Consider the following 13898-nt stretch of genomic DNA (forward strand, 5'->3'; position numbering starts at 1 on the left):
ACATGTTTCTGCAGCTGAGTTGAGATATTAACAAGACAGTTCTGTTTTTGTTATTATATATCTTTGGGAGGATTATTTTTCATGTGTAATATGTGTAACATAACATATCTTGCATATTTCTCTCCAGTCCGCCTTTTACTGGGCCAGACCAGATGATGGTCTACAATTTAATCCTCCATGGTATTGAGAAAGTTGAGTTTCATAGAAAAATAGCAAGACGGTCTGAAGATTTGATCCGACGGTTGTGCAGGTAAAAGTTATGTTTATTTAGAATGTACATCTTCCAGAAATGGTACGAGAACAACTTAAGACTAACAGTAATTAGTTATAAGTAGGACGTTATTGCAGCATGGCACTCTTAAAACCACCTCTCCCATGACATTCCACCTGCCTCCTTTCACACTCCAGTACTAGTAAAGACATTGGGCTCTGTAATAATTGATTTCCGGAAGAAGTGTAGCGTGACTCACCAATCACATGTGCTCCATACAGCAATCACTGTATTAGGACCACAGTGTCTAAAAGTATGAATGGAATATGGGCAGAAGAAAGAGGATTATTTCTCTTCTGCCCTAACTCCACTCCAGGGGGTAAATGTATGAATCTCCGGATTCTTCATCTCCGGCGTGTTCAGCCTCTTCAGCGCTTAAATTTAAAGCGGCGCTGCATTGTAAAGGGAAACTTCCCTTTACAATGCAGCGCCGCTTTAAATTTAAGCGCTGAAGAGGCTGAACACGCCGGAGATGAAGAATCCGAAGATTCATACATTTACTCCCAGATCTTAGTTGCTGTGCTCCTAATACAGTGATTGCAGGAATATGAATATTAGAATATCTGTTGGTTTTATACATAGTTGTGTGACCCTTTGACTGATTCCACATACTGTATGTTGGGACATTTCCTACAATATGCCACCTGACACACACACACACACCACACCACACACACACACATACGCACAAAGGCTTTCTTCCCTCTACCACTTAACTTACTCTCACTCTCTGTAGTCTGACTGCATGAGGTGTGAGACACCAATCATCTGATGTTTATTTTGCTGTCATTGCATTATCTAAGCAGTGTCTCATCACTGTAAGTTTGTGTTATTGGGGAGAGAGAGGACATATCCTCACTTTCCTCACCCTCCTTTACTCTCACTGCCAGTCATATACTGCTTATGCAATGACTGTAGAAGAATGCTCAATACTGCAGTTGCTCTAGAAACCAACAATCCAAGAGCACAATAGCTGTCAGATGAAAGAGGTTAAGCAGGGCAGGCTGGTTGCAGGTTTGCAATGTTTAAACCTCACATCTGATGCCCTATAATTTTGCCACTCTTGACACACTCTGTGGTGACTTACAGTGTCATTTGAGTAAGAGCAGCAGAGGGAGATTACTTCTTGTCTTGTTCCTACTCCATCCACACTGTCAGTCACCACCCTCTTCATAACAGTGGTACCAATAGAAATTGCAGGTGCTAATTCTGAGGTGCTGGGGAGGGTGAAGAAGAAGATTAGTGGATAAGAACACAGGTCCTTGCCACCCACATAATGGTGCCACTTAAGCCAAGATAGTCACCTTGCCTTTTGGGACAAATGGCTCTGACTACACATATTACTGTATGTACTCAGTGTAAAGAAGTGACTGTGACATTTACTAAGAGATTAAATATTATAGCTAAATGGCTCAATGGACACTAGACAGTAGATCATGACAAATATGTCACTTTGCAATCAGTCTATTTAACAGAAAATATCTTGAAAGTGATTAGTGATGCTTTAAAGGCTGAATGATTTATTAAAGTTAAGTGGCATAGATAGCTGTATTTTATACCATTTCTCAAAGGTAAATGGTGACAGTTGTATCACCTTTTAGTGGCTTTTGTGCAAAACAGCCATAGAAAACCCGTTATCGCAGCAATTTACCAAGAAAATATCGCCTGCCCGGCACTGTCTTCAGGGCCGGATTAAGGGAATGGAGGCCCATGGGCTAAGGGCGCCTCCATTCCCCCGTGAGGCCCCCATTGTGAGCCGCCCGCCGCCCCCATCCCCCGTGAGGGCCCCCCCCTCAAAGCGCTTACCTGTCAGTCCAGTCCTCCGTCCCCGGCGCGCTGTATGCTCCTTACTGAGGAGATCTCGCGAGAGTTCACTCGCGAGATCTCCTCAGTAAGCAGAGTACTGAGCGCCGGGGACGGAGGACTGGACTGACAGTGCTCAGCAGCATTGATCGGGCTGGGGGCGCACCCGCCCCCGGACCGATCAATAATGCTGCTGCGGAATTTGAAGGGCCCCCTGGATGCCCGAGGCCCCTGGGCTATAGCCCAGTTAGACCTCGGGTTAATCCGGCCCTGACTGTCTTACCTCTTTGACAGTCAGTCTTGGGTGCATCTGTGCACACGTGACCTGGCTTGCCAGTTCATGTATTCACAGTGGCCTGACCCTTTAAAAAAAATTAAATGAAAAAATATCTAAAAAAAGTATTAAAGATTTTTTATAAATTGTCTGGCATTCCTCTCAGAAAAAAACGCTTTATCTATATGAATAAAACATTTTTTCTATGAATTTCCTTCAATATCGCTATCCAGAGATGGTGATAACAAAAGGAGGATTGCGGAAAACCTCTATCAACTGCGGTAGCCCGCCAATAGGGCTTTTTTTGTAGATAAATAAATAGAGCTATGAGACAACCAGATAATGTCACTGCATGAGTGAATGATGACATCACAAGATTACGGAGTGTTGCTTTTAAAGACTGGAAAAAAAAAAAAAAAATATGCTTTTATTATTATCACAGAGGAATTTACTGAAGAGCTCCTTTGCCATGTGTTAACTTGAGTCTACACAATGGTGGACGTGTCTGGCAGGAACATAGTCACAAACCGCAACTATTTAATAAGCAACTGCAGCTGCTTGATTAAATATAAAATAGGGACAAACTCTGTATACTGTCTTACATTCAATAGAACAGCAATAGGCCTATGATATAGAAAGTTATCTAAGACTGTTTATTTAAGGGAAAATGCCAATTTTTTTTTTAAAGATATTCATACATTTTATGCAAATAATTGCCCTCTCAAATTCCAAAGCCTATAATTGAAAACAGGTATTTAATCAATATTAAATTCTACATACCATACTTATTTTCTCTTGTGGTTCATTTCCATGACATCTCACACAAGAATTCTGGCAGAGCAGCTTTTAATGAAAAAGTACTAAGAACTTACATTCGTTTTATCTAAGGCATGAAGCAATGATTTTACTTTAGCTGTCATGGGTGTAAAATAATGTCCATCCTTTAAAGTTTTAAGGAGTAAACTGCAAAAATTGCAATTATAAAGAATAATAGAAAATAATCAATATCCTGACCTCTGTCAGATTACAATAGTTTATTAATTTATAGGTTACCTCTGGACTCTATACAGTGGGTGACTCAGGTAGGATAAGGACTTATTTTTGTAAAGGTCAAACTACATACTTTCAAGGTCATTTTTACTTTCTTATCTATCTAAAATACAGTTAAGTAGGTGTCACAAAACAAAATTATATTAGAAAAAAAATTAGAAATCAGTAAATGACAGTGAATTACATTGTTCTTCTGAGAGTGATCACCCAAACAGTAAACCTGATACATCTCTTTAATTTCATTTTTTGGTGTATTTTCACAGACAGAACCCTGCAGAACGACTTGGAAACATGAAGAATGGAATAGCTGACATTAAAAAGCACAGGTTTCACTTGACATTTTTTTTTTTACTTATGTTGCATGTGTGATAGTCTGTATAGACCAAATGCGTGCAATGTAAACCATCTTAAAAGTTTTATATTTTAATGTTTTTTATAGTTTGTCCTTGAAAAGGAAGTGTAACTTTTTGTCTGAATAATCCTTTCAACTTTGATGCGCTATTCAAGCATGTACATGAATGTAGTAACTTCATGATCATGGGTTCAATACTTTTAATAACTATATTTAATATGGTATTTGCAAGTTTTTTTTTTTAAAGAATTTTATTTATGTTTTCAAATACAATACAAAAAAACAAAACACAATTGCCAAAGACCAGAACAGTAGTCGTTGTACAAAGGAGAAAAGAAGAATAATAAAGCCATCACCAGGCGATAACAGTATTTGCAAGTTTTAAAGTAAGGTGGTAGTCACAAAAACATTTTTGAGGTCCACATCTGGCCTGTTCCATGCCGGCAGTATAATTGTAGACTGGCAGAATATACATAATTCCCGAAACGCAAACTTTTAATGCTTCAGGAACTTCTATGGAGAATTCTGCAGCAAGAGAAGGCAGCTTCACTTGCATGGCAATGTTAAGGTTATACCTGGCCAATAACAAGCGCTGGGAATAGAGCTCCATATATTTTAATCAGAAAAACTTGAGAATCCTTCATAGGATTTATTCAATCCATTAAATGTATTAGATGTTTCCTTTGGGTGCCAAATAAAGTAAAACATCTATTGAAACCTATCCCAATTATTACTATATGCAGAAGGGATCTGAATTAAACAATGGAAAAGTATTCTTAGTTGCAGCTTCCAATGACACACCCCCAGAAAGTCCTGGGAAATGAGAGGCACAGGTACCACTTATGTGATGGTCTTGTTGGGTGAGACCCATCAGAGAATTAGAACATATGTGTCAGGCGCCGTCCCGCGATCTCTCTGGGACTGAATACTAGCGTGTCTGGTTGCTTAGCAACCAGACACATCCCACTGCCTACACATGCGTCCCAATGCTAGGCAATGGGACGCTATTTTCCGCTCCCGGCGCTAGCTATGACAGCGCCGCCGCTTTCTGCCCTCCTGTTGGCCCAGTACACTTTTTAAGGCACTTCCTGGCCTACCACCTGTGCCAGAGTATCATGTCTTACCTGCCTCCAGTGTTCCAGTACTTAGCCTGTTCCTGACTCGTTACCGACTCGGCTTGTCTCACCATCCCTCTGGATATTCCTTGTGTACTTCTATTTGCCAGCACAGCAACCGACCCGGCTTGTCTCACCATCCCTCCGGATATTCCTTGTGTATTTCCATTTGCCAGCACAGTAACCGACCCGGCTTGTCTGGCAACTCTTCTCACGTGCCTCGCTATCCGACTCGTGGAAGGACCGAGACCTGCGTGTCTCCTGCAGCTGAGTCCATACCTCCTTGCGGGGGTCCCTAGTGAATACCAGGGGCACGTTAGATTCCGCACCTTCTTCCGAGTAGTGCCAACAATAGCAGGTACGCAACGCATAGTCGTGATAATATGGAGGTTTCCATATCGGTAATGGTGAGGGTTCCGGAGCAGGATCACAGTAGGTAACACCATCCCTTGATCTAAACACAAGGGCTAAGTGCAAATATTAAAATAGAAATTGCAAAAGACAATAAAGTCTTACTGGATATATTTATAGTGGATTGGTCACAACAGCTAGTTCAGCAACTTAGCCTCACTTAATATGGGTCATTGGTTTGGACCTTGAGAAATGGAACATAATTTTAGTAATATACACATTTTTTATTTAAAATTTGGGTCTGTTCCTGGAACTAGGGATGCTGTAAATATATTTAACATGAGGCCAGTCATAGGGCTCAAAAAGGAATTGTTTTTTTTCTCCTTTCAGTCTGTTCCTCTTTTTATACATGACAATATCTTGTTGGATTTGGCAGCTTTTTCAAACCCCTGACAGAAAAAAATATCCTGCTACGCGCTTACATAATATTGTGTCAACAGCAAATTCCCAGACACTGCTTTGGATGCCTTCAACCAAGTCATTAGTAAGCAAATTCAAAAGTGGATGAAGGACAGAGCATGTATTATTACAATATGCACAGATCAGCCACAGCATTAAAACTACCTGCCTAATATTGTGTAGGTCCCCCTCGTGCTGCCAGAACATCTCTGACCCATAGAGGCATTTACTTCAAAAGACATCCCAAGGTGTCCTGTGGTATTTGGCTTTAGCAGCAGATCCTTTAAGTCCTGTAAGTTGCAAGGTGGGGCCTCCATGGCTCTGACTTGTTTCTCCAGCACATCCCACAGATGCTGGATCAGATTGAGATCTGGGGAATTTGAAGGCCAAGTCAACCCCTTGAATTCTCTGTCATGTTACTTGTACCATTCCTGAACAATTCTTGCAGTGTGGCAGGGCACATTATCCTGCTGAAAGAGGCCATTGCCATCAGGGAATGCCGTTGCCATAAAGGGATGTACTTGGTATGTAACAATGTTTAGGTAGGTGGTACATGCCAAAGTAACATCCATATAAATGCCAGAACCCAAGGTCTAGAAGCAGAAAGAAAAGAAGAAAAATGTGTATTTTTTTAAACCTCGCTTAAGTGATTATATGATTTATGAATTGATACCATACACAACATTGATCTCAAGTTACACCTATTTCATATGGTGTCAGTGCACCCCCAACCACTTTAAGGAGTTAATTTCTATATCCTTTGTATAAATAGATCCTAATAGTAATTGGCTGTATAGTACATTGTAGTGAAAAGGGAGGAATTACCGTTGTAAGGATTAATACATAACATAACTGTGGTGAATAAAGCATAATGATATGGGACTGCATTGTACATTGAACAAATAATTTATAAAAGAGGATATTTTTTGCAGAGGGAGCTGGAACATGCTAGCACTGGCCCTGCATGATGGCTTTCTATATTTTATATAGGCAAATATAATTACATATCCAAAATACCACTTATGATCAATATAATTAGTGATCAGCCACATAACCATTCATAAATAGTATGGTGAAGGGCAGCCCATATGTTAAATAAATCTGTCTGTCACGCAGAGAATGAGAGGAAATTAGTATCATTTCAAATAATCCACTGGACCATTGCATGACTGGTATCTGAAAATACCAATTTGTAGAGGATTTATTAATGATAAAATTAAGTCTGTGTGAGACACCACAGGAAAGATATGTTACATTTTAGAATTGGGTTTTAAACAGAAAATATGTAAATTGTGGTTGTAAAATCTGTCACAGCCTTCCTCTGGAGGAGGGGAAAGGTGGAAAAAGTGTCTATAAAAAGAGGAGATCGCTAACAAGATATTGTCAGACTTTTGGGAAATCAATCAACATTGGTAAGCTACCCATCTTCCAAGCCAATTTACCTTGGTACAGATTATACAACTTGCATGCAAGTTCATACTCTGAACTTTCTCCTTTTATTATACCTGTTTGCTGTATATATTGTCATGTTTTATTAATTGTTTTTATTACAGGTAAGCATTGTACTTTTTTGTATATTAAATCTGACATTTAATATGTGCAGTCCTTATTGCTTTAAACAAATCCACTGCCTGATTAGAAGAGCTTGATTGCTTGGCTCTGTTAACCCTTTATATACCAGTTTGGGAAATGTCAACTATTTTCGCTATCAGCGCAGATTGTGCGCAAGTGGGTAATAAGTCATAGGTTAACTACGGGCCTTATACGTAGCTGGGGCAGTTGTGGAGAGGTGTGGAAGTTTGTGCCTGTGTTTGGAAAAGAACCAGTTAAATCTGTAGCCTAAGGTATAGGCGAGAACGAGATTGAGACTGGGATCCTGTGTGTTCCCTTACAGTAAACTACCCGAGTCACAAGTGCACATGTGACATGTGTCACGAGCCACGGCTCCACTGCTGGCCCCCTGCAGCTCGCTTCTCTCTGCTTCGGGCGTCACTTCCGCCTTCTTCGTCCTGGTTGCCTAGGCAACAACTGGGACGCTTGTTTCTCCCTACCACCACGTCTGGCCAACTGTCAGACAGCCGGGCGCGCGCAGGTCTGTATAGCTCAGCCTCCTATGGCTGATTGAAGGGTGTTGCATTAACCACCTGGGCTGATTAGTTACTGCTGGGCACTCTGCATTTTTAGCAGTCTTTTTTTATAAACATCAGTGCCCAATTTACCTTCAGAAGCTTTTTGGATCATTTAAATCGAGAAAGTTAATCATAGTAGCGTGAATCTCCAAAGTTAATTTAAGATTCAATTCCTTGTTATTCAATATATCAGTAAATTTGTGAAAGAGAGTTTCATCACCTTCCCATAGAACCAATATGTCATCTATATACCTAACCCATAGAGTTATATGGCCAGTATATTTCTCTTTGTTGAATACCTTCTCTTTTTTCCCAGCAGCCAAGAAACAAATTTGCATACGTCGTGGGCACAAGCTGTCCCTATAGCAGTCCCTCCAATTAGCAGATAAAATCTCTCATCAAAGATGAAGTAGTTCTTAGTTAATACAAACTTTAAGAGTGTTATAATAAAGTCACTCTTAATTTCCATATTTAAGAAATAACGGACTGCTTTAATGCCATGCTTGTGTGCAATGTTAGTATATAGAGATTCGATGGCATATGACGCCAATTTAGTGTCGTGATTCACCGAAATGTCTTGTATCTTAGATAACACATCAAGTGTATCTCTCGTATATGATTGTAAACTGATTACATATTGCCGTAAATGTAAATCAACAAACCTACTGGCATTCGCCGTCAATACCCTGATGAATTTTACTCATTTTTGATAATACATATAACATTGGTATGTTGGGATTTTCTACCTTAAGATAGTCATAGTTAGTCTTAGAGATTATGCCTTCTTTATAGACTCTGCATATTAAGTCAGTATACATCACTAAAAAATTGGCTGTTGTATTAAATATCAAATGTTTATAACACTCTACATTGTTTCGTTGGTGATAAACTTCTTCCATATATTTTAAGCAAGGCCATAGCATGGTATTGCCTCCTTTGTCAGAAGGCTTTATCACTATATAATTTCAGCTTTCAATTTCTTGGAGGGAACTGATTTCATCCTTACTCAGTTTATTACTAGTTTTATAAATATGCTTAGATGTTAATAATTCATCCAAATCCTTGGAAACTAAGTCCCTATATATTTTAACTTGGGGACAAATAGAAAATGATGATTTTTTTTTTCTTTATTTGTGTTTTGATGACACTGTATTAACTCCTACATCACCCTCCTGGTCAGTCCCTCCAAGTTCTTCTAATATTAAAAGGGCTTGTTTTGCTTCTTCTGTTTCAAAAAACAGTACTCCCAAGTCATGCTCATTAGTATCAGTATCTGTCATATTTTCTCTTTTCTTTTTGTAAAAGAACTTCTTCAAGAGGAGCTTTCTAGAGAACAGCATTAAATATTTTTTCCATTCAAATCTGTTAAAGGGTTGAGTTGGAGAGAAGGTTAAACCTCTACTCAGAAGGTCAAAGTGTAGGGGGTTAAGTTCCTTGTCAGATAAATGAATCACTCTCAATGTATCTTCTAATGTCTCAATCGTCTGTTGCTCCTCCGATACAATTTAATGTTACCCCGAACATCACACGCCTCCGCCGGCTTGCCTTCTTCACATAGTGCATCCTGGTGTCACCTCTTCCCCAGGTTAACGATGCACACACACCTGGCCATCCACATGATGTAAAAGAAAATGTGATTAATCTGACCAGGCCACCTTCTTCCATTGCTCCCATATGCAGCAAGCTGGAATGCACTGTCTCTTCCGACACCTTTCTATCATAGTCAGCATTAACTTTTTCAGCAATTTGTGCAACACTAGCTCTTCTGTGGGATTAGAACAGACGGGCTAGCCTTCACTCCCCACACGCATCAGTGAGCCTTGGGTGCCCATGACCCTGTTGCTGGTTCACCGGTTATCCTTCCTTGGACGACTTTTGGTAGGTACTAACCACTGCATACCGGTAACACCCCACAAGACCTGCTATTTTAGATGTGCTCTGACCCAGCCATCACAATTTGGGACTTGTTAAAGTAGCTCAGATCCTTATGCTTGCCCATTTTTTCTGCTTCCAACACATCGACTTCAAGAACTGACTTCACTTGCTACCTAATATAGCACACCTCTTGGCAGGTGCCATTGTAACAAGATAATCAATGTTATACACTTAACTTGTCAGTGGTTTTAATGTTCTGGTAGGGCGATGTATATATAACAGTAAAAATTCACTAATTGTTGTTTTTTAATTCAGGTGGTTTAATGGTTTTAATTGGGAAGGGCTGAGTTTGAGAAGACTTCCATCACCCTTAAAACCAGAGGTAAAGTATTATTATTATTATGTTTTATTTATAAAATGCCACAAAAATTCCACGGTGCCTTACATGAAATTCACAGTAATAAACAACACACAGACAGCAACAATCCATAATACATTACAAAATACAATACTAAACTAAATTATACTTATACAAAGACCAGCACTACTAGTTAACAGATTGCATACACATAACTTGTAATGTAGATCAAGTTATTTGCAGAATAGTGAGTAAGAGTGATTGTAATGTCCAACGGGAGTAGACCTGGGCTCAGGAAAATGCAGCTAGAGAAGCAGGTCTAGAGGAACAGAGGGTGATGCAATAATAGAAGGAGAACACGAGGGTCCTGCTCATGAGAACCTCCATCCTAAAAGGAAGGGGAAGATACAAACAAGGTGCCACCAAGTGGCAGTGGTAGCAGAGGAAAAATAGACTAATAAAGAAATTTGTTTTAACAGCAGACATGAAGTTTTGGGGCCTCATGTAGAGTTAGACGAAAGTCCTAAGCACAAAAAGCACTTTTAGCCAAGGATTTGTCTCAGTTTGCACTCAGACTGAGACAGATCTCCCCCTTGCACCTCTCTATGCTAAGAGAGGTGGATCAGGGGAGATAGTGGGTGAGCCTAGCAATGTAAAGGCGTGTTCACACTCTTTACATACTATGCTGAGTTGAAAGCAGTTACAGATATGTCTCTAGGACGCATCTGTTGTGGGTGCTTTCTCTTGGGGCAACAGACCTTGCTGTTTTAAAAAAGAAGCACATTCATTGAAAATTCCTTGTGTTCTATCTAATACAAAGAAAGGTGACTGTTCCCACTGTGTTATGCTCACTGATTTGATTTTGTTTTGTTCATTACTGATGTTATCTGATTGTTCTGTAGAGGTCTGTTATTGTGCTATATCACTCATCTTTGTTTTTCTTGATAATTCTTTGGACTGCTGTTTTTTTCTCGGAAACAGTGAGAAACTAAAGAGATTAAAAAAAGAAGTAAAAAACTAATTTTAAATGTAATTTGTTTTATTTTCCACATGGTGCTCCAAGAGTCACATTCACTTTAGATAATCAATCTTGTAACTGTATACATTTTTAAAATGAGTATTTTTAACAGATATAAAACATATACAATACATATATTAAAAGTATACAAGAGAACAATTACAGGGTTTCAAACAAAAATAAGTGTTGGTATATGATGATAATGTAAAACTAGGGAGGGATGATAACTGTATACATTTTGACAAGAAAATTATACTTAATCTATAAATACAAACTAAACTTGACTTATGTTTTATTTTACAATTCTAGCTTGATGGACCCACTGATCACAGTTATTTTGACAGTTATCCACAAGATGATGAAATACCCCCAGACGAGATGTCTGGGTGGGATCAAGATTTCTGAAAAACATTGTTCTGCAAGATATCAGACGTCACAATTCATTCATTCCCTGGAGTATATGTTGGAAAACCAGACTGAACAAAAGATTTTTATAGTTTATGGTTGGCACAAATGGAGCATGTTTCTTTTCGATGACCGACACAATCAATCACCTGTCACTTGGAACATTGATGGCATCAGTCACCTCTAACTGTGCCGCAGTGCCATTTTATTGCGATGGAGTAGGCGGAGCGTTTGTGATGTAGTTCACTGCATTCTTTGCAGTTTGGGATACGTTAATTCATGTCACTTGTCCTAATAAAATATGCTCCATCTTTATGACTTATTCTGCAAATAATCCCCTAATAATCAGGTGTACAATGTTAAATTTAAGCAACAACTTCAAAATTTTTATAATGTAAGACAACAATCATAGTAGGTGTACCTATTATTACCTGTTAGGCCATCTAAAACCTGTCTTGAAACATACACACTAGAAATAGTAAAAATTCATGGACAATGCTAACAAATGAATGACAAATGACGTTTGCAAAGTTTATTTATATGTTATTATTGAATATACCATTTATTGGCAATCAGAAGAAAAGTAGCTTACAGGATTAATCTGTGTAATTACAAGAAGTACACAGATATGAGAGGGCTTAATAAACAGCGTTAGACACGATGTTTATTAGCAATCTCATTAAGATCTAGGACATTTTCTGACAATACTTCAACAGTCTAACATGCATCTACCTTAAAGTATTTATAATCTTGTTTATTGATTCCTTACAGTAGGGAATACTGTTTAGACATATGGTAAAAGAAATTAAGGCCTTGATACTGTACATACCAATGTCTATTTAATTTTCTGGCATGTGGTTGAGGTCTTGACCTATAGCCACATCAAACTCAGGAGTTCAAGCACAGTGAACCAGCACTGGAAATCGGAAATATTTTAATGCCAAATACATGTTAAAACCTTACTTTCTTCCTTGTACCATTTTTCTAATGCATTGTAATATAATGAAAATTTATAACAGTAGAATGAGTAACATTGCCATTTATACAGCTTTCTGTACAATAGATTGAATTTCATAATAAAGTTTAATTGAACAGCACAGTTGTCTGTAATAATGTAATATACATTTACAAATATTTTCTGTGATCTTTGGCTAAAAAATACTTCCCATTTATTATGTTATTTTTGTTTTGTTTTTATTATATCATACATTATGAAAAGTGATGAGAGGCTATAATTCTATCCATGTTCTATAATGACTGTGAGCCTGGACACTTTGTTTACCAGAGGATTCATTTATCCCTATTCCAAATGACATCTGAGCTCCATTCACTAAGGGTGATCAAAGTGGAGATAAAACACAGGCAAGAATACATATGTGTATGAACCCCAACATATTACATATAGCATATGACTTAAAACGTGATCTGTGAGTGCATGTGTGTGCGTGTGTGTGTGTGGAGGGAGTATATTCACGTGTGTGATTAATGCAAGCAGAGACCAAGCTGTTATTAAGGTCAATGTGAATATATAACAAAGAAAATGACCACTCTCACACCATTCAAAGTAAGCCACTGTTACTCTTATGTTAAAAACATTCTCTATTGTAGCAAAAATTATCTAAGATTAAATGGGTTCAGGTTTCACATGCAACTGCACAGATCTGCCTTCAAATAGATAGTCCCCAGTGAAGTCACATAGTTTGCAACTCCAGACTTGGAGAATTCGCCAGTGTGTTAAATGGAGTGTTAACATCAAAATAATAAGTAGCACCTAGTGGGCAGCTGGGGTAATCTTGATATGTATTACGTTTAGTTTAATACCTGTCATGAAAAACTCTGCCACCACACCAGGTGCAGTTCATTACTTTGATATTAATCCCTGCATCTGTCCTACACCTTCTGTGTCAGACGTTCCCACCAATTCACATAGAGTTGTCAGAGAGACTGCTATTTAAAAGGAGGAAGCTCCCAGACACTACCTTATTGAGCAATTGATGAACTCTGCTACCTTAGTAGCTGTTAGTGCCCATCAAATGGCCAGAAACCAAACTAACCATTAGCCTCCAGGTTTTAAATTACAAGGCGGTTTTATGCATCGGTGCATCCATAGCACACAATGTTATGCGCCTTTTAGACACAGCCATGCAGCTTTATGCCCAGTCATGCCTTTCATTTTTATACACACATTGGACGTAAAGAGATTGCCATATTTATCAAAAAATAAGTTGCCATACATGTTAGGTCACTGAGGGGCAAAGTGAAGAAATGGAGGGTCGTACATGTGGCCTTCCAGCCTTCAAAGGGGCCTCACAGAGGAAGAAGGGAGAGCTCAGTGCACTCCCTCCTCCTCCGGGTATGCCACTTGACATCTCTTAAGAGTGCACAGGAGGTTATGTGATGCAGAAGTCGGCTGCCCCTGTATTGATATTATCGGTCAC

General features: G+C 38.9%; 1 protein-coding gene across 1 annotated transcript in view; it reads left to right on the forward strand.

The window, feature by feature from the left end:
* The window catches only part of PRKG2 (protein kinase cGMP-dependent 2), a 115214-nt gene extending 102655 nt beyond the window's left edge, over nt 1-12559 (forward strand). Inside the window, exons 16-19 of the mRNA XM_075204553.1 lie at nt 128-250; nt 3662-3724; nt 9995-10061; nt 11365-12559. Coding sequence (XP_075060654.1) covers nt 128-250; nt 3662-3724; nt 9995-10061; nt 11365-11460 — 349 coding nt within the window. The 3' untranslated portion in view covers nt 11461-12559. The remainder of the gene's footprint in view (nt 1-127; nt 251-3661; nt 3725-9994; nt 10062-11364) is intronic.
* The last annotated feature ends 1339 nt before the right edge of the window (nt 12560-13898 follow it).

This window comes from Mixophyes fleayi, chromosome 1 (genome assembly GCF_038048845.1).
Source record: "Mixophyes fleayi isolate aMixFle1 chromosome 1, aMixFle1.hap1, whole genome shotgun sequence".
Classification (NCBI taxonomy): domain Eukaryota; kingdom Metazoa; phylum Chordata; class Amphibia; order Anura; family Limnodynastidae; genus Mixophyes; species Mixophyes fleayi.